The 26,851-nt window shown below is 43.9% G+C and overlaps 1 protein-coding gene across 1 annotated transcript; it reads right to left on the bottom strand.

Annotated features, from left to right (window-relative positions):
* Window positions 1-233: 233 nt before the first annotated feature.
* On the bottom strand, window positions 234-26,779 carry trip10a (thyroid hormone receptor interactor 10a). Its single transcript, XM_029625584.2, is given in 17 exon segments — window positions 234-1,984; window positions 2,088-2,233; window positions 2,334-2,455; window positions 2,694-2,826; window positions 3,036-3,145; window positions 3,979-4,008; window positions 6,372-6,496; window positions 6,499-6,541; window positions 8,418-8,615; window positions 8,801-8,947; window positions 9,151-9,279; window positions 9,477-9,581; window positions 10,221-10,283; window positions 10,757-10,904; window positions 11,331-11,387; window positions 12,659-12,774; window positions 26,512-26,779. Coding segments are annotated over 17 exon segments (1,848 nt in total). The 5' UTR covers window positions 26,536-26,779; the 3' UTR covers window positions 234-1,832.
* Between the last annotated feature and the right edge of the window lie 72 nt (window positions 26,780-26,851).

Below are 26,851 nucleotides of genomic sequence, written 5' to 3'. Positions count from 1 at the left end.
CTTATAGGGGTTCCCCCACAGTTTCAATTTGAAGAACCCCTAAGGAGACTCCAACAGCCTTTCCCTTTAAGAGTATGGACATGCGCCTGATATTTCTAGGCATTTTCTCATCTCATTCAAAATGATCTTATTTCTTGGGGAAGAACTTGCTCTCTTATTAATAATACAATGGATGGCTCTATGCAAGACAAATATTCGCAATAAAAAGAACATGAATAAATGATACAAACCACTTGAACTTTGAAATGTGCATTACATTTATTAGCCTTAAAAAACAGAAGACATTTGGATGTTAGGTATATACACACACAATGCTTTTAACCAGAAAAGGCACCTGGACATGCGAGTGAGTTTTTACGTTAAGAATATTCCTGCGTGGCTCAAAACTGCAGCGCCTATTAAACTCCAGACAAAATGGACACATTCACCTGACGGAGGTACACATCTTTATTCATCAGGTTAAAAAGCTAATAAGACAATAGTGGTGTAGTGATAGCTAAAAATATATTATTTTATAACATAAATACGATAGTCTTAACGTTGCACATATTCTGTCTGCAACAATGTATTGGTATCCATCTCGCCTCTGGATACAGACAGTCCACCGTGTTTGCAGGGAAAAGTACAAATGAGAGTTAACTCCTATGATATAAACCAAAACATGCCTTAAACTTGAACTCTTTTAAATGTAGCAACCTACACATACTTAATAAATTATATTCTCAATACAAACAATTCATTATTTACCATTCAGAATCAAGAGCTATAAAAGAGCTCTCGTATGGGCCATTTATGTCAATGGCTTGAATCTGAGCTGTAGTGAAGCTACGACTGTGATTGTCTGAAACATTTCTTTATTGCCATCAGTATGTGCATGTCTCTCTAAGGGGCCTTTACTGGCAGTCTTTGGCCTTGTGGGTGGCTAATCTATTTATACCGCAGAGCACAAAAAAATGAAGTCACGCTAACTGGTGAGTATATCTGATCTGAATAGTGGGGCTGTGTCAACAGGGCTTTCCTACTGAAATGCGGTACCCATAGACCGGTGTTGAGACACTTCCTTTATCTGAGAAAATGTTCTTTGTCCAAAACGCCGTGCGCAAATACGAAGAGCAAGAATGTGATCCGTTTACATTCTGGCTGCATGGGAGTGATAGACAGAGCAGGTTATGCTTACTAATGTGTCAGGGAAACCTCCTCTTAATCCCGGCTCCTGTTCAGTAGGGCACACTGTAGCACTGTGTTCTCATTGGACAAGTTCAGGTAGTACCTCTGTTTCAAAACGTTTCATCCTTACTGAACACAACCCTAATGTCAAAACGCTCCAGTACAGCCCTGACAACAGCACTTCTCTCCCTCTCACTGTGAAAAGGAGAAGCCTTCCCACAGTGAGGTGAGGGCATATGGACATGTTGGTTGGTGCTGCATTCTAATCTATATCATCAGTCCGGCTATGATATCCACTACTAAACCACAACCACAAACGCACTGTGATAATATCAAGGAGAACTACGATGAAAATGTGTGGCTTGTGGTAAGTATAGTGACCTGGTACAGACGTGCAAGCCAGAAGGAACCAAAAGCACAATTGACTGCATCTTCTCTGGCCAGCAAGGGAAAGAAATCATGGGTGCGCATCTCAGCGAGGAAATCAAAAGCGACTCGATTGGCCCTAGTAGTCTCCTTATGGACACCCAGATGGTTCCGCCCACAGTGCCTTTTTTCCCTCTTTCTGATTGGTCCCATGAGAGAGCTGCCACAGTATTTTGGAATCATCATCAGTGATGACTGGCCGTTCCCTCAGGCCTCGTGTGGGTGGGATGTGTGTCGGGTCACTTGCTGAGGTTGATGCTGACGTAGGATGTTGGGATGTAGCCCTCGTTCCCGTTGGCCCTGCGGACCCTGGTCCAGCCGTCACCTTTATCCTCCTCCACTACAGACAGCACCTCCCCCTCCTGCATGGTGATGGTCCCCTCGCTGGCACCTAGCAGGGACATGACAGCATGTTACACTATCGCCACGTACAAGTGTGTTATACCATAATAGTGTTGAGTACATAGGTGTCATTGTGACCTATCCACACCTACCTGGGAAGTTGTACATGGCTGTGCATTGGCCGATGGGAGCGACAAGCTCCTCCTCCTCCTCCTCCTCCTCAAAGTCGTCGTCAAACTCTGCGTAGATGGCCTGAGAGGGATCTGGGGTGCCTTCTTCAGAGTGGGTTCCGTCAGGGCTGGAGGGAGAAACACATATGCTTAATAACAAATATAGGTATACGACTACAGTACATTCACTGACAGCCACGAGTGAAGTCTCAGCGTCTGGTTGCTAACCTGTATGGTTCGTGAGTGCTGCCGTTGTTGTTGGAGTGAGACCTGTAGCTCAACGCATCCTCTCGTAACGTATCTCTCCTGAGCATCGAGTCCCCTCGCCTTCCTGCCTCTGTCAACCATGACTACGAAACAAAGCACAGAGGAAATTTACCATCGTTTCCTATAGATTGTGCTCGTGACAGATTGTGAGTGAGACCAAGTCAAAGAGAGGGAAGGGTTAGTATATTAAATTAAGAAAAACACGAGGTCTGTGTTTACAAAGAACTATGTGAAGAGGTAACAAACAATATGTATTCTAGCTTGCATATGGGAACATTGCATGCAGTACATGACTGTGGCCAGTAGAGGGGAGTCCATTACCTCATACTTGTTGAGCTCTCCTCTCAGTCTCTCCATGTTCTGGGCTGTCTGGTTGATCTGGGGAGACAGACTGGCAGGGTCTCCCATCTGGGGGTTCTTCTCATACACATCCTTCATCTTCTCCAGGGCCTCACTGGAGAGACCGAGCAACACACACACACACAGACAGAGAGAGAGGGAAAGAGAGGAGATGAGAGGTAGATTGATTCTCTGTGGAAATGCATCCCCTGTGAAGTGCAGTAATTGGTAAACAACACACACACAGGAATACTATGTTGAGAGAAGTTGTCAGTAGTCACAGAGATGGTTGTCAAAGCAGTCAGTCAAAACTCCCCCACACACCTCTGGTCCAATTCTTTCTGCAACTCCTTGCCAATGTCATCTAGTTTCTGTTGTAACCTCTTCCTGCGCTGCTCGGGGGGGAGATGGCCAAAGTCCTCTGTCACCGTGGGCTGAGAAAACGCACAGGGCGGAACAGTCACTTTAGCACACACACGCACGCACACACACATTCTCCATCACCATGGCACGTGGTAGGAGAGGAACACACCCCGCCACCCACAACCACCTCTAGAGGAAATGCCGGTCTGTGGTTAGGGTTCAGCCCAAGGGAAACGGTTGACGACAAGAAAGCATTTTTAACCTCTAGTAATGACATTGTTTTTGCTTTAGAGTGAACAAACAGATATGCTTCGTTTTTTGACAGTGAGCTGAACCCAAGACCACCACCATTGTCACCCATATAATCATTCCCAATACCATCCCATTGGCAGCACACCCACCCAAATAAGAACCTGTTTTTAGGAACTCTTCCATTGGGTTTTGTGGTGAACGTTTAAAGGAAGGAGTTTATCATAGTGACAGACCAGTAAAACAATGGAGGTAAACTGAAGCCAATATAAAAATCGGTCAAATTATACCATGTTGCCCCATTGCTGCAGTGACTTGAGTTAAGTGTTGTTACACCCCTAATCCACCAGGTGGCCACCTCTTCAACTCTAACTCCAAACAGACAGACAGGCCATGTTTTCAGCCCTCTGCTTTGCATCAAATGTTGAATTTGAATCTGGCTGTGTTCCAGTTCATGTGCTAGCAGCTAAACTAGAGCGTGAACATTCCAGCATTGATTTGAGAAGGTAAACAAGCAGACTTTAGTGTGACGTTTGAGACCAAGATGCTTGTTCAATTGTACTGATGGAGAGGTGGTCATGTGTGAGATTCCCCCGTCAATGTGAGAAGCTGAGACACCCTTTAACACCCCACACAGACACCACTCTAGTATTACCATTACTATGATCCTCTCTGGAGTGAGCCTCTGAGGGAGAGAGAAACAGACAGACAACACGTGTGTGTGTGTGTGTGTGTGTGTGTGTGTGTGTGTGCGCGCAAGAGAACTGGGTGGTTCGAGACCTGAAGGTTGATTGGTTGAAAGCCGTGGTATATCAGACTGAAAAAAATAAAATTTGTACTGCTCTAATTACATTGGTAACCAGTTTATAATAGCAATAAGGCACCTCTGTGTTTGTGGTATATGGCCAATATACCATGGCTAAGGACTGTATCCAGGCACTCCGTGTTGTGTCACGCATAAGAACAGCCCCTAGCCGTGGTATATTGGCCATATACCACAAACACTGAGGTGCCTTATTGCTTAAATATATATACAAAGTGCATTCGGAAAGTATTCAGACCCATCAACTGTTATGTTATCAGCTTCACTCTAAAATGTATTAAATAAAAATGTCTCATCAATCTACACACAATACTCCATAATGACAAAGCAAAAACAGATTTTGACATTTTTGCAAATGTCTAAATCTGTTTACATAAGTATTCAGATCCTTTGCTATGAGACTCGAAATTAAGATCAGGTGCATCCTATTTCCATTGATCATCCTTGAGATGATTCTACAACTTAATTGGAGTCCACCTGTGGTAAATTCTATTGATTTGACATGATTTGGAAAGGCACACACCTGTCTATATACAGGTCCTACATTTGACAGTGTACATTGAAGGTCCCTAAGAACACAGTGGTCTCCATCATTCTTAAATGGAAGACGTTTAAAACCACCACCACTCTTCCTAGAGCTGGCCACCCGGCCAAACTGAGCAATCGGGGGAGAAGGGCCTTGGTCAGTGACCAAGAACCAGACTGTCACTGAGAGCTCGGGAGTTCCTCTGTGGAGATGGGAGAACCTTCCCGAAGGAGAACCATCTCTGCAGCACTCCACCAATCAGGCCTTTAAGGTAGAATGGCCTGATGGAAGCCACTCCTCAGTAGAAGGCACATGACAGCCCGCTTGGAGTTTGCCAAAAGGCACCTAAAGGACTCTCTGGTTTATGAGAACAAGATTTAAACTCTTTGGCCTAATGCAAAGCGTCACGTCTAGAGGATATCTGGCACCATCCCTACAGTGAAGCTTGGTGGTGGCAGCATCATGCTGTGGGGATGTTTTTCAGTGGCAGGGACTGGGAGACTAGTCAGGATTGAGGGAAAGATGAATGGAGCAAATTACAGAGAGATCCTTGATGAAAACCGTCTCCAGAGCGCTCAGCACCTCAGACTGGGGTGAAGGTTCACCTTCCAACAGGACAAAGACCCAAAGCACACAGCCAAGACAACGCAGGAGTAGCTTCAGGACAAGTCTCTGAATGTCCTTGAGTGGCCCAGCCAGAGCCCGGACTTGAACATCTCTGGAGAGACCTGAAAATAGATGTGCAGCGACGCTCCCCATCCAACCTGAAAGAGCTTGAGAGAATCTTCAGAGAAGAATGGGAGAAATTCCCTAAATACAGGTGTGCCAAGCTTTCAGCGTCATATCCAAGAAGACCTGAGGCTGTAATCGCTGCCAAAGGTGCTTCAACAAAGTACTGAGTAAAGGGTCTGAATACTTATGTAAATGTCATATTTGGGTGTAGATTGATGAGGGAAAAAACAAAACGTAATTAATTTTAGAATAAAGGCTGCAACATAACAAAATGTGGAAAAAGTCAAGGGGTCTAAATACTTTGAATTCACTGTGTATCCAGAGTACAAAAAACATGAAGGAAACCTGCTCTAAGGGTTAAAGAAGGATGTTTAAGCTTTGAGACATGGATTGTGTATGTGTGCCATTCAGAGGGTGACTGGGAAAGACAACAGATTGAAGTGTGTTTGAACAGGGTCTGGTAGTAGGTGCCAGGCACACTGGTTTGTGTCAAGAACGACAACACTGCTGGGTTTTTCACAGTCAACAGTTTCCTGTGTGTATCAAGAATGGTCCACCACCCAAGGGACATCCAGCCAACTTAACACAACTGTGGGAAACATTGGAGTCAACATGGGCCAGCATCCCTGTGGAACACTTTAAACACCTTAGAAGGTCTATGCCCAGACAAATTGAGGTTATTCTGAGGGCGAAAAAAGGGGACGCCCGGGGGGGGTGCAACTCAATATTAGGAAGGTGTTCTTAATGTTTGGTGTATTCAGTGTATGACACCTTCAAAGAGTCGGTCTTTCCACTCTGAAAGGTCAACACCTGAAACATGAAACATTTTGCTCATTAATTTAGTCCGTTTTGATTGGACGTATTCAGTCATTTCATGGAACAATAAGACAGAACAGGTTGATCCACCAAACAGGTTAGCGGAGGCCTTTGTGAGGAGACGTTGTGGCCCCTGACCCTGATGACTCACCATTCGCCCGAGGGTCCGGAAGGAGGATATTCTGGGTTTGACTGTCTTATTGATCTCCTTCAAACAGTACGACAATGGGTCCCGGCCGAACTTGGGGGAGGGGGTTCCGTTAGCGGGCGAGGGGCGGGCGGCGTGGACAAGGGGGTGAGTGAGGAGGGGGAGGGAGAGAGCTGGGGCGGGGTGAAGCACAGACACCCGGGGAGGGGGTGGCATGGAGGGAGAGAGGGAGGGGAGGACAAAAACAAAACAGATGACAAGGGAAAGAGAGAGAGACACCATCAACACCTTAAGCACACCACACAGAGAAGACGACACTGCAGCAGTTACTCCTGCAGAAGCCCACAGTCACCGGATCATTCACATAGCGCCACAACACCAGCAATGAAACACCAGTACAGCACCACAGCCCCAACAGCAACAAAACACAAGCCACGATGAAGGGTAGAGTAGAGTGAGCCTACGTGAGGAACAAGGTTGACAGATTGGAGCAGAGAGGTTCCATTGGTTAACCTCAATCTGGACACAGATACACAGGTAGACTGAACATTGTAGAAATGACACTCTATAGGTCTGGACCTGGTATACGTGCTTGTAATAAGACGCATGGCAGGTCTCTAAGCTAGTGGGAACTACTGAACGTTGGCATGATGGTGTAACCAGCAGCGAGGGAGAATATAGTCAAACTCTACAGGCTGGTTTCTCAGTCACAGATCAGCCTAGACCTACAGGAGTCCTGGAATAAAAAACACTTTAACTAGGAGCTGTTTGAGTCAGTGTTGTGCAGTGGGGAGACTTTTTACAAATGACATCCAAAGCTCTTTCTCACAGGCCAATATGAAAGTTAACTCTGATCATTACTGATCCACCACTTTGGGGAGAGCAGGAGCGATGACACAGAGCGGTGCATCACATAGACAGGACGGGAGGTAGGCTGGGTGTATTAGAGGAACAGGATCGGACAGCAGTCAGCAGGGTAAGCCAATCAGACATGCAGCAGAAGGAAAGTGCTGGAAGAGACTGGAGGGAGGAGAGAGAGACACAGCAGTGGGTAGAGGCCGGCCATGATGTAGGTTAGCTCGGTGTTGGGTTGCTGTACTCTCAACATTCCTGTCTAGTTTATTTTCAGTCATTTCAGACTGGCTCAGGAGGCCTGTTTAAGGGACATCCGATATATTCTAGATCTAGACGGCCTCTAGAGGTCCAACGTCATCTATGATCTCCAATGATGGTGTAGAGAGAACACAGAAAAAATGAGTTCACCTGGAACTAGTCATCCCTCCCTGTCCCAGAACTAGTCATCCCTCCCTGTCCCAGTATCATCCCTAATGGTTGGTATTTCCCAAAGGTGTCATTTGGTGGTTTGACTGCTAATGTTATAGTCTGGGCCAGTATAATACAGTATAATAGCAGTGTGTTTGTAGCGGAAAATTCAATGCGTTTGTGCCCGTCTGTGCTGATGAAAGAACAAGCTCTGCAGAACGTTGCCTGCTAGTAGAGTTGACCTATTGGAAACCACATCAGTCACACGCTACAGAAATTCAGAGGGGGCTTATTCCCAGACAGACCAGGGACACAGCCATGCACATACCAGTTCTAGAAAGGTGTGTGTGTGTGTGTGTGTGTGTGTGTGTGTGTGTGAGAGAGAGGGGAGCCATGCAGTATGTACATGCAGAGCTCTGGGAACAGGAAAGATTGTGTGCGGAGACCACAGCTTCAGGACCATAGTGATAGAGGCGGTCCCCAGAGGGACGTTCCCAGACTCTTGTCTCCCTGATTCAGCCCCTCTGCCTCAACACTGACACACACTGCTCACGGTTGATCTACCTGCACCTTGGAGCACTGATCATTTCAAACACTAAGAAATCCACTCTTTCATAGGAGGGAAATAACCTGATGTGGGCATGAATTGTAGATTAGGATAATAAATGTCTCTTCCTAACTCAGAAAGCCACTCAGTTAGTCAGAACTGAGTCATGGGAGTGGGATGTACCAGGGAGTGTAAACTAGTCATTGTGTCTGCGAGGAGGCATGGTACTAGCAGCCTACCTTACTCTTCTTGCTAAACAGCCAGAACGGTTTGCTCCTGTTCTTGCCCAGCAGCTCCAGGGGGCCTTTGGGTGTACTGAGGGTGCCCAGGCTGCTGTCTGAGGAGGCACGGTTGATGCCCTGACTGTAGTCCTCAAAGTCCAGGTCCCCAGGACGCTCAAAGCCTGACTTGTACTGCTCTATAAGAGCTATGGAGTCCTGCAGGGACAGTAGGTTACATTATGACAGTGAAACACAGACCAACAATACCGAAACGTTTCAAAGCATTTGTGTTTCATACCCATTTCCCTCAAAATTCTGTCAAACTTCATTGGACCCACATGCATCTACGTACGTTACGTCTGGATCTGTTGTATACATGCAGTACAATACGGCCGACTCACATTCCTCTCGTTGACATTAGTGCCCGCTTTAGTGACGCCCTCCAGACACTTCCCGATAATGGGCATCACGTGCCTCTCCGTGTCTGAGAACAAGACGTAGCCCTGCGCCAGCTTCCTCACCCGCCTCTCATCCATATCCTGGAGTTTCTATAGGGCAAGGAGGCACATACGGGACGTCACCCAATCAGATCTGCCATGTCTTGGTGCCTGATTACAGAGTAACCATCTCAAAAAGGTCAGATGTGTTTTTAGTGTCTGTTGAACCCAACGTTAGCATTTGAAATAGCTCCAGCAGAAGGAAGGAAAGCTAGGTTAAGGTCAGGATGGACGGGTGAGAGGCTCTGCCTTACGTTGAAGATGAGAGGCATGTCGCTGAAGTAGAACTGGCTCTGCTCCTTGTTGTATTTCTGCAGCTGGGCTGCGTAGTCGTTCTTACACTCCTCCGCTATGTGTGTCCTCATGTTGGCCTGCTGTTTGGCCTGGACACCGGTAACAAAACAAACACACAGGTCTCACACACACAGGCCGGTATGGTGGCTCACATTCCACTGTTTAAAGGGGAAACAGGACAAGTAGGACAGCTGGAATGTGTTCAGTAGGGCACACCGTAGGAAAACGTTCTGCAACGGAAAATGAAAACCTGTGTTCTTTTTATTCTGCGTTGGTGTCCTCTAACCTTCTCGACGTCGGCCTTTGTGGCGTTGATGTCCTGGTCAGTTTTCTCGGCATATTGAGCAGCTTTGTCCGCTTCCCGCCACTCCCTCTCAAAACGTTTCTTACTCTAAAACACAGAGAGAGACAGAAACACACCATGTTGATCTTAGCTAAACCCAATACTGTGCTCAGTGGGCATTTTTTGAATGGAAGAGAATAGACTCTACTATTGTGTACAAGCGAGACCTCTGCTTCACCCAAGGGTAGTGAACACTTGCACCTGACTTTACTGAAGTGGTGCTGACCCATACAGTGATGAGCAATGGGCAGGAGTGCTGCTGGTTTCTGGTCTCATTTTGGTTCCCTACCCCTGCTTTTAAAAAGAGCTCCTCGTCTCTTTTTCCTGTATATTACAAATACTGGTCACCTGAGTCACCACACACACATGCACTCACAACTAGTGAACAAACGTCCCTTTCACCGATGTAACAATGACCCCACTTACAGCAGACAAAAAGCAGACAATATGAGAGAGCATTCAGAAACATTTGACAGCTTTCACCACTATAGACAATGGAGGACAGTGACTGGACAAAAACATTGGCCTTTGACTGAACAGAAAGAATAAACAGTTGTTCACTGACAAGCAAAGTACAGGCCGACTGTATAGAGAGGATGTATACATTAGTATTCTACCAACAACGTAGATTTTCCCTTTGGAAGAGAGGAGTTATTGGCAGACGGCCTGACATGTAAACAAACGTACACTGTCGAGCTGCTTGTAGGTGCTCTCCAAACTCTGCTGGGATTTCTTGGCCTCCGACAGATGCTGCAAACAGAAAAATAGAGAGAGAGAGGACACATGAGACACCAAGAACACTAGGATGATGACATGACGGTCCCTACTTAGACAGGGCCATTGGCATTGGGTACAGAATAAACAACAGCCACCAAAAACCACTGAACAAAACAGATGGTAAACAAATAGCAGTCTGTCTGTCTGTGGGTCATGTCTCCTGGGAGACTTTTTAGTGTTTGTGTGTGTTCTATATTCCATTGGGGTTGGGCCAAGGCATTCCTCTGCTTTCAGAGGACGACAACACGACAGTGACCATCCCCCTACGAGACAACCCAATCAAGGCTACCGTCGTGCCATAACAGAGGAACCTACAAATATCTGATGGTCCTTCCTGTCTCCTTCACAATCTCCCTCCTTTTCCCTAGATCCCACCCATCTTCACTCGCCCTCACTATAATAATCTTCCATCCTTCCCTCTCAGTGTGGATCTCTCTCTCTCTCACCGTCTTGCGCTCCATCTTGAGCTCCTGCAGGTACTTGGTGATTTCGATGCAGATGTTCATCATCATGTTCTCAGCAATCAGCTCCCTCTGTCCTGCGTAGTCGTTCATCTCATTCAGGATGTCCAGGAAGGACTGGTGGTTGGAAAACCTATGGGGGGGGGTAGAGAAGAGATGAGATCTGTAATGGATTTGGGCGTTGACAGGAAGTTACATACACTGTTGCTTAAATAGCTGTGTTAGCCAGGTAATGATAGGTCCATTACTTCCTTATTCCCGTTTCCCTCTCAGGGGGTATAGTAGCAGTCATTTGCATTGCTCTGCAGGTGCTGGCATAGCCTCTCCAACTACAGTACTATAGACAGGAAAGCAGTTTGAAAAGACATCATTGAAATTACGTCATGTATTGTTGGTGTATTATTTTAGTCAAGCTTTGTTTTCCTTCTCTATGTCTGATTAGGAACTGAAAGTCATGTTGAAGATCACAGCTGGCCTGGGCAGGTACAAATACAGAACATTTATTTTATGCACACACATTCATTCGCACACACATTCATTCGCACACACAAAAGCCCACCTGCATTCCTGTTCCTCTTTACAGCCTCGTTTAGGATTGTATTTCTTTGTTAGATTTCTGTCAATATTAGGAGAGGGGGAAGATATGGTAAGTAGTCTGGAAGATAGAATATGTCAAAAGCACAGATGCAAACTTAATTATCCTAAATGAGAGGAAAACACATCGTATCAAATTAGGGTGTCTTTTCAAATCTCAATGAACACGTTCTACTAACCTAAATTGGTTACAGTTTGCATTTAATAGAAATGATTTATATTTAAAAATCAATCCACACCTCTAAGAAACAACACACACAAATATTTGCTTCTTGTAGGCAAGCCTACCAAGGTCCACTGGCACAGTTGATCTTCCCATTTTGCCATTTTTATCTCAATATCAAAGGTAACAATTAATTACCTTTTACTGTAAATGGTTTTGAATTCAAATGGTCAAAAAGAAACAAAAAAAGCTCAAGCAAGAATTCTACTAAGACTGTGAGTGGGACAGTCTGGGATTGGGACAGTCTGGGAGTGGGACAGTCTGGGAGTGGGACAGTCTGGGAGTGGGACAGTCTGGGAGTGGGACAGTCTGGGAGTGGGACAGTCTGGGAGTGGGTCAGTCTGGGAGTGGTCAGTCTGGGAGTGGTCAGTCTGGGAGTGGTCAGTCTGGGAGTGGTCAGTGAGGAGCCTAATGGGAAGGATGTGTAACCTGAAAGCTAGCAGTTATTGATCTTCTATTATCATCTAGGTCTAAAAAACCCACCCAGCCAAACAAGCTGAAAATTCAGGCAGCTCTTACACTAAAAGGGCATTATCATAATTGTCACAATTTCACTGTATGATTCCAACCTCAGTATGGAGATATATTAAAAAAACAAAGAATATCATGTTTCTGACTGCACTGCCCCTTTAAGCGAAATCCAATGCAAAACTACAGTCAAGAATAACATCTATGTTAAAACACAGCCACTTCTCCTATTCTTCCTTCTTTCATTAGAGCTCTCTCTGACCACATCCTGTCCGTCATGTGCCAGTCTGCTCCCACTTCCTCTCCTCTCCACCAGAGCACAGCAGCAGATACTGACAGACACACGCGGAGTGAGAGTGAGGAACAGAGAAAAGGGGAGGCAGTAATGCAGGCTCAAGCTTGAGAATGAGGGCCGTGTTTCTGGGACTGTCTGGGCTGGGGCAATGCCAACAGGGGGAGACAAGTTCAACTCTGCCCCAAACTAGTCATAAGACACCACATACATTTCATAAAACAGCTTTTGAGCACAAACATCAACTGCTGTGGGCACACAGGCAGGAATGAGGCCTGAGGAATGAGGAACCATGAAGAATGAGGCCTACCTCAGCTGCTTGGCATAGTTCTGCTCTATCTCTGTCCTCTCCTTCACAAACTTGACATACTTCTCTACCAGTTCCAGCCCGGATTGCGTGTGCTTGTCGATGATGTCATATTGGTCCTGGGGAGAAGGAACATGAAAAAAGAGAAAGAGATATTACGGACGATACACACGAGATGCATGAAAAGCTCGTCCCCATTCGATAAGAATGACAGGGCGCGTTCCATTGGGTGAGTGACGTCATCTAAGGAAATGCTGGATATTAAATCAGTCTGAGGCAACATTTAGTTTACAGACTGTTGATACTGAATCTCAAGTCACCATATCTACCCAAATGTTATGCCTTCCAAGAATTCTCCATATATACACAACCATTGACCCCCAGCCTTGAGGTGCTAAATCATGCTGCATTCTGCTACTAAAGAGAGGGGGAGAGAAAGTTGGAACAGGGCCAGAGAGAGAGCGAGAGGCCACAGGGAGGAGGACGACCTTCTACCGACAGGAAATAGGAAGCGCCCCACTCTTCCTGTGGTACATGGACTCCGTAGAAACACCCCACATATGAATTGCATAGAACACTAAATAACCAACTGATTACCGCAAAACTGAAAAATTGGAGGCAAGTGGAAGGGAGCAAAGGTAGGGAACTTGTTTGTCTACCCTTTAAAGGCCAAAATTGGCTAAAAGAAATCGTCATAAATTGAAAAACATACCAGTTTCATTGGAGGACCAAAATGTTGACAGCGGTGTCATACAGATTGTAAAATAGAGAGATTTGATGTACTGATTCTATGGCACATGGTTTATGAACTGATACAAAACAACTTGAGTTTTTCAATAAAAAAATGTTGTATAAAATTCTTGCCACCAACAGAATGTTATGTTTATAGGGCATACAGCCATCTCAGCACTGCAGATTTTGCTGCGAAGAGACAGTATCATTAGATCATTTAATCTGCTATTGCCCTTATGTAGCTTGTTTCTGGTCACAGGTTCAGGAATGGCTGAAAAATCACAACATTTACCTCAAATTTACCCTACAAATAGGACTGTTGGGAGATTTGGAAAGCCATAGTCAATCAATCAACAATATGATAGTTTCAATAAAAATATTAATCTTTAATTTACAGTCTATAGATACTATGGGATTAGGAAGGTTCAGAATCTATGTGAAACATCACAACACAGTTGAAATCAAGTTGAGGGAGCGTGCAATTAGCATGCTGACTGCAGGAATGTCCACCAGAGCTGTTGCCAGAGAATTTAATGTTCATTTCTCTACCATAAGCTGCCTACAACATCATTTTAGAGAATTTGGCAGTACGTCCAACCACGTCAGTCCAGGACCTCCACATCCAGCTTCTTCACCTGCAGGATTGTCCAATGGGTGGTGAGGAGGGGGTGCTGAGGAGTATTTCTGTCTGTAATAAAGCCCTTTTGTTTGAAAATACTCATTCTGATTGGCTGGGCCTGGCTCCCCAGTGGGTGATCAAAATGGCCACCTGACTATTTAAAATCCCCCCCCCCCTCTCCATTTGTTTGTACATTGCATAGAAAATAAACAGCGAGTAGCAGCATAGTCACTTCACCCCTACCTACATGTACAAATTACCTCGACTAACCTGTACCCCTGCACATTGACTTGGTACCCCCCTGTATATAGCCTCGTTATTTTATTGTGTTACTTGTTATTATGTTTTACTTTAGTTTACTACATATTCTCTTAACTCTTCTTGAACTGCACTGTTAGTTACGGGCTTGTAAGTAAGCATTTCACGGTAATGTCTACTACACCTGTTGTATTCGGCCCATGTAACAAATGAAGTTTGATTTGATGCCCTCCCAGTACCACCCATGGCTGTACCCCTGCCCAGTCATGTGAAATCCATAGATTAGAGCCTAATGAATTTATTTCAGTTGACTGACTTCCTTACATGAACTGTAACTCCATCAAATCTTTGAAATTGTTGCATGTTGAGTTAATATTTTGTGTTCATCGGTGTATATTCTTGCTGTGTAACTACTGTGAAGAAAAGAAAAGTACCATGCATGTAAACTGTGTATATAATGTACAAAGAAATAAAAAAAAAACGTTTATTATTTTTGTCCTCCGAAGAGGGTGGTGGATGGGCCAAACTAAAGAAACGTTTCTTTTTGTCCTCCGAAGAGGGTGGTGGATGGGCCAAACTAAAGAAACGTTTATTTTGTCCTTTTGCCAAACCTCCCGAAGAGGGTGGTGGATGGGCCAAACTAAAGAAACGTTTATTTTTGTCCTCCGAAGAGGGTGGTGGATGGGCCAAACTAAAGAAAGCGTTTCTTTTTGTCCTCCGACGTTTCTTTTTGTCCTCCGAAGGGTGGTGGATGGGCCAAACTAAAGAAACGTTTCTTTTTGTCCTCCGAAGAGGGTGGTGGATGGGCCAAACTAAAGAAACGTTTCTTTTGTCCTGGGCCAAACGAAGAGGGTGGTGGATGGGCCAAACTAAAGAAACGTTTATTTTTGTCCTCCGAAGAGGGTGGTGGATGGGCCAAACTAAAGAAACGTTTATTTTTGTCCTCCGAAGAGGGTGGTGGATGGGCCAAACTAAAGAAACGTTTCTTTTTGTCCTCCGAAGAGGGTGGTGGATGGGCCAAACGAAGAGGGTGGTGGATGGGCCAAACTAAAGAAACGTTTACGTTTAAAGAAACGTTTATTTTTGTCCTCCGAAGAGGGTGGTGGATGGGCCAAACTAAAGCCAAACTAAAAACGTTTATTTTTGTCCTCCGAAGAGGGTGGTGGATGGGCCAAACTAAAGAAACGTTTCTTTTTGTCCTCCGAAGAGGGTGGTGGATGGGCCAAACTAAAGAAACGTTTATTTTTGTCCTCCGAAGAGGGTGGTGGATGGGCCAAACTAAAGAAACGTTTCTTTTGTCCTCCGAAGAGGGTGGTGGATGGGCCAAACTAAAGAAACGTTTATTTTTGTCCTCCGAAGAGGGTGGTGGATGGGCCAAACTAAAAAGCGTTTAAAGAAACGTTTTTTTGTCCTCCGAAGAGGGTGGTAGATGGGCCAAACTAAAGAAACGTTTTTTTTGTCCTCCGAAGAGGGTGGTGGATGGGCCAAACTAAAGAAACGTTTATTTTTGTCCTCCGAAGGGTGGTGGAGGGTGGTGGATGGGCCAAACTAAAGAAGCGTTTCTTTTGTCCTCCGAAGAGGGTGGTGGATGGGCCAAACTAAAGAAACGTTTATTTTTGTCCTCCGAAGAGGGTGGTGGATGGGCCAAACTAAAGAAACGTTTCTTTTTGTCCTCCGAAGAGGGTGGTGGATGGGCCAAACTAAAGAAACGTTTATTTTTGTCCTCCGAAGAGGGTGGTGGATGGGCCAAACTAAAGAAACGTTTCTTTTTGTCCTCCGAAGAGGGTGGTGGATGGGCCAAACTAAAGAAACGTTTAAAGAAACGTTTTTTTGTCCTCCGAAGAGGGTGGTGGATGGGCCAAACTAAAGAAACGTTTATTTTTGTCCTCCGAAGAGGGTGGTGGATGGGCCAAACTAAAGAAATGTTTATTTTGTCCTCCGAAGAGGGTGGTGGATGGGCCAAACTAAAGAAACTACAAACGTAACGCATCGTCATTTGATTTCCCTACACTTCATAAGCAAACGTATCGTCAACTCGCACAAGAAAAACTAAATAGGTTTGCTACCACACGTATCATGAACAGAAATTCCCACACTTTGATATGCAGTGAGGACTCTTCTAGTCTCTTTAGTTCCTTTTTTGGCTGGGTGCTTTATGGCCACTTCAAGCACAGACAAGCCTGTTAGAGAGTGAGGATGATATCAAGGAACTCTGTAGTTACAGTATAGAGGAGGGCCATTCAATGGGAAGAGATTCCTATCATGTTGGGCCATGTTCTTGACCCATCCTACCCCTTCAAAGGGCACACGATAAAAAGAGAGTGAACAAATAACACCTAAGGCCTTTGATTTGAGAAGAGCACGTGAACATGCGGGCTTGTATGAGACATTGCGAGCGAGTTGCTGTATGTGTGCATGTGTAGAACACAGAGGACTACATTTTTAGAAGTCTGATCAAATGTTTCGGGGCAGGAAAATGGAGGGCCACAGCACACAGTGTGCTCTTTTTGTGTTCACCCGAAACACCACCAAGAGACGCAGAGAGAACACACAAACTGGTTGGTTTTCATTCCAGTTTTACAGAGTCCTCCTGTCTTCGAGGTTAAGTTGTAAATAAACCAAGCTGATTGTTGTTTCACAACCATTCGGCCTACTGGCTGGGGTGGATGTCTTCCACCGCACAAACATAACCTTGGTTTGCCCTCTCCATAAGACAATTTTGTTTAGAAATTGGTTCCAATTTAAAGTTTCAGTAAGCTAGGACATTCAGTTGGGTTTTTCATGAGCATACTGTTGGCTTCATGATAGAATTTAGGACACACGGACACATCAAAGGACCGTAATATTCCAATGACTGTAGGCCCATCCATCCATGTTGGCCCTGCCTCAACCCAGCAGTCTTCTACCTCCACCCCCCCCAACTCCAGACAGATTCACTTGTAAAGGCATCACCCTAGGCATGGGAAGTCTTCCTGCTCAGTGGTGGAACAAGTTCCCAATTGTCATACTTGAGTAAAAGTAAAAGATACTTTAATAGAAAATTACTTAAGTAAAAGTGAAAGTCACCCAGTAAAATACTACTTGAGTAAAAGTCCAAAAGTACTTGGTTTAAAATATACTTAAGTATCAAAAGTAAAAGTAAAAAATGTCATGTCAAATTCCTTATATAAAGCAAACCAGGTGGCACCATTTTCGTTTTTTTGTATTATTATTATTATTATATACGGATAGCCAGGGGCACACTCCAACACTCAGACATCATTTACAAGCCAAGAATGTGTTTAGTGAGTCCGCCTGATCAGAGGCAGTAGGGATGACCAGGAATGTTCTTTTGATAAATGTGTAAATTATGCCATTTATTTTTTTAGTACTTTTGTGTGTCTGGGAAAATGTGTGGAGTAAAAAGTACATATTTTCTTTAGGAATGTAGTGAAGTAAAAGCGGTCAAAAATATAAATAGTAAAGTACAGATACCTCCAAAAATGACTTAAGTATCCTACTCCATGACCACAGAGAGGGTTTCCTACCTTAGTCACTATCTTTCATGAACATTATAAAGGGACCGTCTGCCATGCTACATTTCTTTACAGGCTCTGTGTGGAACACACACACACACACACAGAGCCTGTCCTCACTCAGTCACACTAGCAGCCAGGGCTAATGCCCATACACTGATCTTACACACTGAACACTAGGTGCCTAAAATAACTGCTGGATTAACGGCAAGGAAAGCAAGGGACAGATGCCACAGAGCAGGCAGCACAGTTGGCCTCGAACGTTACTGGCCAAACACAATCACAACCAATTAGGCAGTCTGGACATTGTGGCGAGAGAAAGAACGAATGTTGAATGAATGTTTTCCAATAGTCTCCCTCACACAAATACAAACATATGAAAACACGGTTAGATCTGTGTGCAAATTGAAGTCATTCTCTAAATTACCAGCTAATAACACCTGATAGAAGGTACAGTAAACTACCAGCTAATAACACCTGATAGAAGGTACAGTAAACTACCAGCTAATAACACCTGATAGAAGGTACAGTAAACTACCAGCTAATAACACCTGATAGAAGGTACAGTAAACTACCAGCTAATAACACCTGATAGAAGGTACAGTAAACTACCAGCTAATAACACCTGATAAACAGTAAACTACCAGCTAATCACACCTGATAGAAGGTACAGTAAACTACCAGCTAATCACACCTGATAGAAGGTACAGTAAACTACCAGCTAATAACACCTGATAGAAGGTACAGTAAACTACCAGCTAATAACACCTGATAGAAGGTACAGTAAACTACCAGCTAATAACACCTGATAGAAGGTACAGTAAACTACCAGCTAATAACACCTGATAGAAGGTACAGTAAACTACCAGCTAATAACACCTGATAGAAGGTACAGTAAACTACCAGCTAATAAAACCTGTTTGAGTTTACATGTTTTCAGAGAAAAGTAGAGGTTTGAAGAAATGTCTCTTGGGTTAAAAAGGGAAACAGATGTGGCAAATAAATACATACATACATACATACATACAAGAGCATGGATAGATGAGATGTTTTGAGTTCATTAAACGAGGTCAAACCTAATTAGGTTGCTGGTGCTCCATGCAGCACAGCACTGAGGATGGAAAGGGGACAGGAGGAAGAGAGAGAGGCCCAGGGGGGGGGGAACATGGGTAATGAGGTCAGAACCTACCATCCCACCCTCCTCTCTGTAACACACCATTTACATATTCACTATACGGGGTGTGTGTGTGTGTGTAGGAGGTCAGATCACTGGGTGGGTGGTGGAGTAGCCATAGCCTAGCTCTCAGATAAACCGTGTAGCAACATTGAGAGGCAGTGTGTTCTCGGCCTGATTTTCTAGTGAAAAGACTGCTTGTTTCTCTGTTTGTCTTGTCCATTGTGTCGCCTACCAGCTCCTACTGTAACTCACTCTTGTGCACATTGGCTGGGGAATCCATGACAACCAGTGGCAGTCAACAGAGGTTGAAATCAACTCAGTATACTCATTATAACCATGTGAGATCGATGAGCGAGAGCAAAGATCCATCCAGCCATCTATGTTAAAAAGTGAGCTATTGCTTGTTGTCACACGGTACTCTAGTGGGCACCAATCCTGGTCCTGGAAAGCAAGTGTTCACTACAGTGTTTTTCCAGGCTATTTTAAATTCCTCAATAAAAAGGTATTGGTGGTCAGTAATTAGCCTGGTTGGCAAACCCTCTCTCCAGGACTAGAGTTGGGTTGGTGACCACTGGCATGCTCAGTACAGTGCACTGTTGAAAACATTGAAGGATCTGGAGTAAATGTGCCATCATGTAACTGATATCATTCAATATGTCGACTGTGTGTGTGAGACTGTGTGTGTGAGACTGTGTGAGACTCCATCCATGTGCACAGTGGGTAGCAGGAGGCAAAAGTGTCCTATTTCTGGGAATCAAGTAGCGCCCAAATGTGTGACAACTTGTTGCGGGCATGGCCCTCCCAAAAGTGGATCCTTCCTTAGGACAAAACTAGTCTTGGGGCAAGGAATGTCAATTAAATTCACTCAAGCTCAAAACATCAAAGGCCTCTAGGCCCTAGACATTCTGAATGTCTGGCAGTTTGTGCACAACCATCTGGGTCATAGGCTTTTTCTTGAGGAATTAAACATAGACTTGAACTTGGCTAGCTAGCTAATAGCATAATGATCTGAGAGACAAGACACCAGCACAAGCTGCTTTGTTCTTCAGGGTCCCAAATGACAGCACTTTGATTTGAGTTACGAATCGTGCTACAACTTATGTACCTGCTACAATGGCTGCGTTTACACAGACAGACAATTCTGCTCTTTTGTCCATTTATGGAGGGGGGGGGCTTATATGCAGATTCAGGAATGCCCACGTGCAAGAACGTCACAAATTGCGTGTAGCAATTACACACTATTACATTTATGGGCAAAACACACTGATCTGATTGAACAAAGGACAAATTAGTGAAAAATATCAGAATTGGACTGCCTGTAAACAGTGTAACATTTGTATCTGTTCAGAGAGTGACATGCTGGTCCAAATCAAGGTGTCAAAAAAATGATATGGACCCATCCAATTGGCAACAGATTTTCATGTGAAAATTAAAAAATAATAGTCATTTCAGGACAATCTGGCGCCGGACAACAGGGAACATTTTTATTGACCAGACAATTGAGAAATTTTATGGACATCCATATGCATTCAGATCCAACCTGGCACAGCCAACAGCATCAATAAATGAGGGATATTGGCCAAATTAGCCACATTTACGAGTCCTTAAAAACCACCCTTAAACAAATGACAAAAACACTATTCCTTGTGTTTCGATGTGTAGCATATGCAAAACTTTATAGACTATTTTGAGGCTACTTTCCTAAAACAATTGTCCACCTCACGGTTCAGCTGTCAGAGATTTGAGCACTAAATGCACCAGGGAATTGCATGCAATGGCTTCCGTGTCCACAGTATGAGATTCATATTTTAACAGCTTGATTCTGGTTGTACACAAATGTGTTTACATCCCTGTAAGTGAGCTTTTCTCATTTGCCAAGATAATCCATCCACCTGACAGGTGTGGCATATCAAGAAGCTGATTAAACAGCATGATCATTACACAGGTGCACCTTGTGCTGGGGACAATATAAGGCCACAAAATTACTACAGGGGAGTATCAAGCAACTTCGCACAACCATTGAAAGAGTGGGACAACATTCCACAGGCCACAATCAACAGCCTGACAACTCTATGCGACGGAGATATGTTACGCTGCATGAGGCACATTGCCTATTTAAATAAAGCTTACATTTTTTTTTTTTTTTTTTTTAAATGGTCACACTAGATAATGCCTGGTTTTCTGATCCATGGCCTTACCTTAGTTAAGGTGCATTCTGTATTCCGAGTCATGTGAAATCCATAGATTTGGGCCTAATGAATTTATTTCAATTGACTGATTTCCTTATATGAACTGTAACTCAGTAAAATGTTTGAAACGCTTATAAACGCACGTTGCGTTTATATATTTTTATTCCGTATGCGTTTAGATATTTTTGTTCAGTATGCGTTTATATATTTTTGTTCAGTATGCATGCGTATGTGTACATTGTATACAAAGTATTCAGACCCCTTGACGTTTTCCACATTGTGTTGCGTTACAGTCTTATTAAAAAATGTATTACATTGATAAGGAAAATAAACAATCACAAACAAAAACAGGTTTTTAGAAAATGTTGCTAATTTCTTTTTTTTAAATCTCACATTTATATAAGTATTACCCTGGGGTCTTATTGGGTATGACGCTACAAGCTTGGCACACCTAGGGGAGTTTCTCCCATTCTTCTTTGCAGATCCTCTCAGGCTCAGTCAGGTTTTAAGTTCCTCGGCATACACATCACAGACAAACTGAATTGGTCCACTCACACAGACAGCATCGTGAAGGCGCAGCAGCGCCTCTTCAACCTCAGGAGGTTGAAGAAATTCGGCTTGTCACCGAAAGCACTCACAAACTTCTACAGATGCACAATCGAGAGCATCCTGGCGGGCTGTATCACCGCCTGGTACGGCAACTGCTCCGCCCACAACCGTAAGGCTCTCCAGAGGGTAGTGAGGTCTGCAGAACGCATCACCGGGGGCAAACTACCTGCCCTCCAGGACACCTACACCACCCGATGTTACAGGAAGGGCATAAAGATCATCAAGGACAACAACCACCCGAGCCACTGCCTGTTCACCCCGCTATCATCCAGAAGGGGAGGTCAGTACAGGTGCATCAAAGCTGGGACCAAGAGACTGAAAAACAGCTTCTATCTCAAGGCCATCAGACTGTTAAACAGCAACCACTAACACTGAGTGGCCGCTGTCAACACACTGACTCAACTCCAGCCACTTTAATAACGGGAATTGATGGGAAATGATGTAAAATATATCACTAGCCACTTTAAACAATGCTACCTAATATAATGTTTACATACCCTACATTATTCATCTCATATGAATATGTATATACTGTACTCTATCATCTACTGCATCCTTATGTAATACATGTATCACTAGCCACTTTAACTATGCCACTTTGTTTACATACTCATCTCATATGTATATACTGTACTCGATACCATCTACTGTATCTTGCCTATGCTGCTCTGTACCATCACTCATTCATATATCTTTATGTACATATTCTTATCCCCTTACACTGTGCATAAGACAGTAGTTTTGGAATTGTTAGTTAGATTACTTGTTGGTTATTACTGCATTGTCGGAACTAGAAGAACAAGCATTTCGCTACACTCGCATTAACATCTGCTAACCATGTGTATGTGACAAATACATTTGATTTGATTTGATTTGGATGGGGAGCGTTGCTGCACAGTTATTTTCAGGTTTCTCCAGAGATGTTCGATCGGGTTCATGTCCGGGCTCTGGCTGGGTCACAAAGACTTGTCCCAAAGCCACTCGTGTTGTCTTGGCTGTGTGATTAGGGTCGTTGTCCTATTGAAAGCTGAACCGCCACCCCAGTCTGGAGGAGCTGAGCGCTCTGGAGCAGGTTTTCATCAAGGATCTCTGTACTTTGCTCCGTTAATCTTTCCCTCGATCCTGACTAGTCTCCCAGTCCCTGCCACTGAAAAACATTCCCACAGCATGATGCTGCCAACACGCTTCACCGTAGGGATAGTACCAGGTTTCATCCAGGCGTGATGCTTGGTATTCAGGCCAAAGAGTTAAATCTTGGTTTCATCAGACCAGGGAATCTTGTTTCTCATGGTCTGAGAGCCCTTTAGGTGCCTCTTGGAAGTGGGCTGTCAAGTGTCTTTTACTGAGGAGTGGCTTCTGTCTGGCCACTCTACCATAAAGGCCTGATTGATGTTTGCCCTTCTGAAAGGTTATCCCATTTCCACAGAGGTTGAGATCTGTGAGAGTGACCATCGGGTTCTTGGTCACCTCCCTGACCATGGCCCATTTCCCCCGATTGCTCAGTTTGGCTGGGCAGCCAGCTCAAGGAAGAGGCTAGGTGGTTCTAAACTTCTTCCATTTAAGAATGATGGAGGCCACTGTGTTCTTGGGGACCTTCAATGCTGCAGAAATGTGTTGGTACCCTTCCCCAGATCTGTGCCTCGACACAATCCTGTCTCTGAGCTCTACGGAGAATTCCTTCAACCTCATGCCCGGATTTTTGCTCTGACATGCAAGGTCAACTGTGGGAACTTAAATAGACAGGTGTGTGCCTTTCCAAATCATGTCCAATCAATTTATTTTACCACAGGTGGACTCCAATCAACTTGTAGAAACATCTCAAGGATGATAAATGGAAACAGGATGCACCTGAGCTCAATTTCGAGTCTCATAGCAAAGGGTCTGAATACTTATGTAAATAAGGTAAAAAATAAAAGTAAAAAAAAAATAAAAAAGTAAAAACTGTTTTTGCTTTGTCATTATGGGGTAGCGTGTGTAGATTGATGAGAAAAAAATGCCATTTAATCCATTTTAGAATAAGGCTGTAATGTAACAAAATGTGAAAAAAGGAAGGGGTCTGAATACTTTGAGTATCTGCTTCCATACATTTTTTCAACTGGTACCGGGGGACGTTCAGATGAGTCTTGTGAGGCCCGTGGGCATCCTAGAGCAAAACAACCTGACATGTACATGTTTGTGAGTCTAACCTTTCCACAGAGGGGTCATATTAGTGTAGCCCAGACTGTTTGGATGCTACAGACAGAAGTTGGCAGATTGGCTGTACCAACTTCAGACGCATCCCATGGTGTTCGTGAGAGTAATCTTTCCATAGAGGAGTGATAATAGTTCGTAGGCCACACCGTTCCGATGCTACATACGATTTTGTGAGAAGACATCCCTCGAAAAGCTGTCTCATGGTCTGACAAACCCTGCTCTAGTTCTGCCACCTTCCACCGCAGATGCAGAACTGCGACATCAACAGATGCGGTGGATTGAGACACATCCAATGCAAAAAAAACTGATCTCTTGCTTGAATTGACAGATTTGTATTATTATGATAATTAGAGTTCTGCAGGGCGCAGACATCAACTCTAGGGGGTTTTAAAGCAATCTTAAAGCAGACTCAGAGCTGCCTACTCTCACACATTGGCCCTTAACATGTAGGTCCATTGCTCAGTCAAGAGTTGATATCTGATAGAGTTTTGCATAATACATCCCATGCCTCAACTGGGTTTGCCCGAGCTTTATTTATCACGGCCACTGATCACTCTATACGAACAATATCTAGAAAATGTTTGAGGTGAGAGGATTGCAGGGGTAATCCAAGCACTAAGGATAACCTTTTTTTGCTGATGTCAACCCCACATAAATGATTCATTTTCTGAACCAGTTGCAGTACAAATGCAGAGTCATCATTCAAAAAAAAAATTAAAAGGTGGATCTTTGTTCACAGGGAAACCCATAACTTTAGTAAGGCAATTTAAAACATGTGACCAGAACTAGGACGTGACAGGACATTCCCAAAACATGTGCATTAGTGTTCAAACAGCATCTATCACATATTAGAGTAGGAATCAGCTTCATAGAATGCAGCCTTTAGACAGCATGTACTAAAGTCGATTTCATCCACACTTGCATTAGTCCCCTCGTTTGGTGATCAATCATTTTGTCAAACAGATTGTGAACCCGAAAACTGTATGTTTGATTCTAGAGGGGGGGACAATGAATAGAACAATTGTTTGGTTAAGGGTGTAGGGGAAGATATGTCATCTTGTCTTCAGGAGATTTTATTATGTATTTACTTTAGTCTGATCTGTGGAACAATTCTCATTCTTAACAATGGGCTAAAATATAGGGTAATAACTATGCTTGTCGGCAAGAACACTACAGGTATTCCCCACACATTTTATTATTCCACTTCTTCCAGATTTTGCCAGTATTAATCACACATTTGAAGTCTGATATGGCTACTTGTGTCTTTGCAGCCATTCATGGACAGTTTTGAATAAATTATACAAATAAGCATTGATATTAAATGCTCCAGGAATCAAATATTTTAGTATTGTGCACAAGCTAGGCAGCGATGGTAGAGTAAGATGACAGCAAGGATCTTCAACTATATAGTAAGCAAGTAAGTAGGTAGTCTCGCACGAGTCGGAACGGCTCACAGGGCAGGAGCCCAACTCTTGTTTCTGTAGCGTGAGGCAGCTTGATGTAAAGTACACCCCCCGGATAAGACGCTAGTCTATTCCAGAGCCTTACCTCCAATCTATCTCCTGAGTAGGTACAAACCACCTGAATATTGATATGTATTCGATTTTTCATCAAGTTTGGGTGATTTAAATCAAATATTGTTATAACGAGAACATTTTCAAAACACCCAGCACTTGAAAAACATAAATCAGGTGTGGCCAACTCTCCCGGAGAGCAAGCAGGATTTTCTTCCAGCCCTATTTAAAGAGTTACCCACTAATATTAAATATTCCTGTGCAGAGCATTGGTGTACTGGTGACACTCCACGGCATGTGTTGCATACAACATTCCACCCGAGAACAAGGATCAAATCCCTGCTTCCAACCTTCCCACTGTTTCTAGTATTTGCCTGTGTCCCCATCTCCATTTCATTCCTGTCTGAAAGTGTCAAACCACAAAAACAAAAATACATCACCCCCCAAAAAAATCTCAAAGTAACGAAGTCGTCAAATTGAGTGTTCATTTCATGTTCAAAGCATCCTCAATACACATAACCTGTGGTTTAATTTGTTTTGTTTTTCCACCCCGGTCATAGGCCTACGTCATATCAAAATACATAGAATTGCTGGAAATTTGTTTTAAAAAACAGTAACATTTTCTTGAAGGAAGATCTCCAGGGTCCCATCTAGGGGTTGTGCCAGGGGGCAATGAAATTCACACGCAAATCTCCGCTCCAATATGTATTTTTAAAGCGTATTTCCTTGCAATTGTACGATATCGTATGTATGTTTATATGATACCAGAGGACGAGGCCCAAATGAGTTCCAAAAAATGTACACTTGGGACACGCGGTCAATTTTGACCCTGTTCTGGGTCCAGTTGAGTATGGCTGGGACAGATGTTCTGAGAGGGAAAGAAATCTCAGCATAGTTTGACTACCTCCATCAAACCCAGTCTCTTGGTATGCTCATAGTCGTAGAAGAACATACATGCTACATCACATTAAAAGTGGCAAAAACAATACTTTTGCAAAACTTCACGAGAGCTAAAGCCCTTGGCAGATCCCAGACTGTTCGCATACTCACCCAGAGATCCGTTCCCCAGTCCATGTTTAACGTCTTCTAATCAGCGGATCCCTGAATACAAAGAACTTCCTCAAAGTTATCCCAATTTGGAGGACGCCTCAATCCTGGGAGATGAATTCCGAGGACGCTCAAATACCCCTTCTGTATCCTTTCCGTTTCTAAACAGTGAGAATCATTTCTCCCTATGATTTAGCAAACTAATCTAGTTCATCTAAACAATATTCGTTGCAAAGGAAAGAGGGATAAACTAGCTTTCATATCCGCGTCACTCCCAAATCCTAATTCTTAAAGGGACAGTTCCCTAATGTATTTTCCTTCAATAAAATGTTCACTGGCGACA

Source organism: Oncorhynchus nerka, linkage group LG21, assembly GCF_034236695.1.
Source record: "Oncorhynchus nerka isolate Pitt River linkage group LG21, Oner_Uvic_2.0, whole genome shotgun sequence".
Lineage (NCBI taxonomy): Eukaryota > Metazoa > Chordata > Actinopteri > Salmoniformes > Salmonidae > Oncorhynchus > Oncorhynchus nerka.
The sequence above is the reverse complement of the archived record's forward strand: the minus strand, read 5'-3'. Positions and strand labels throughout refer to the sequence as shown.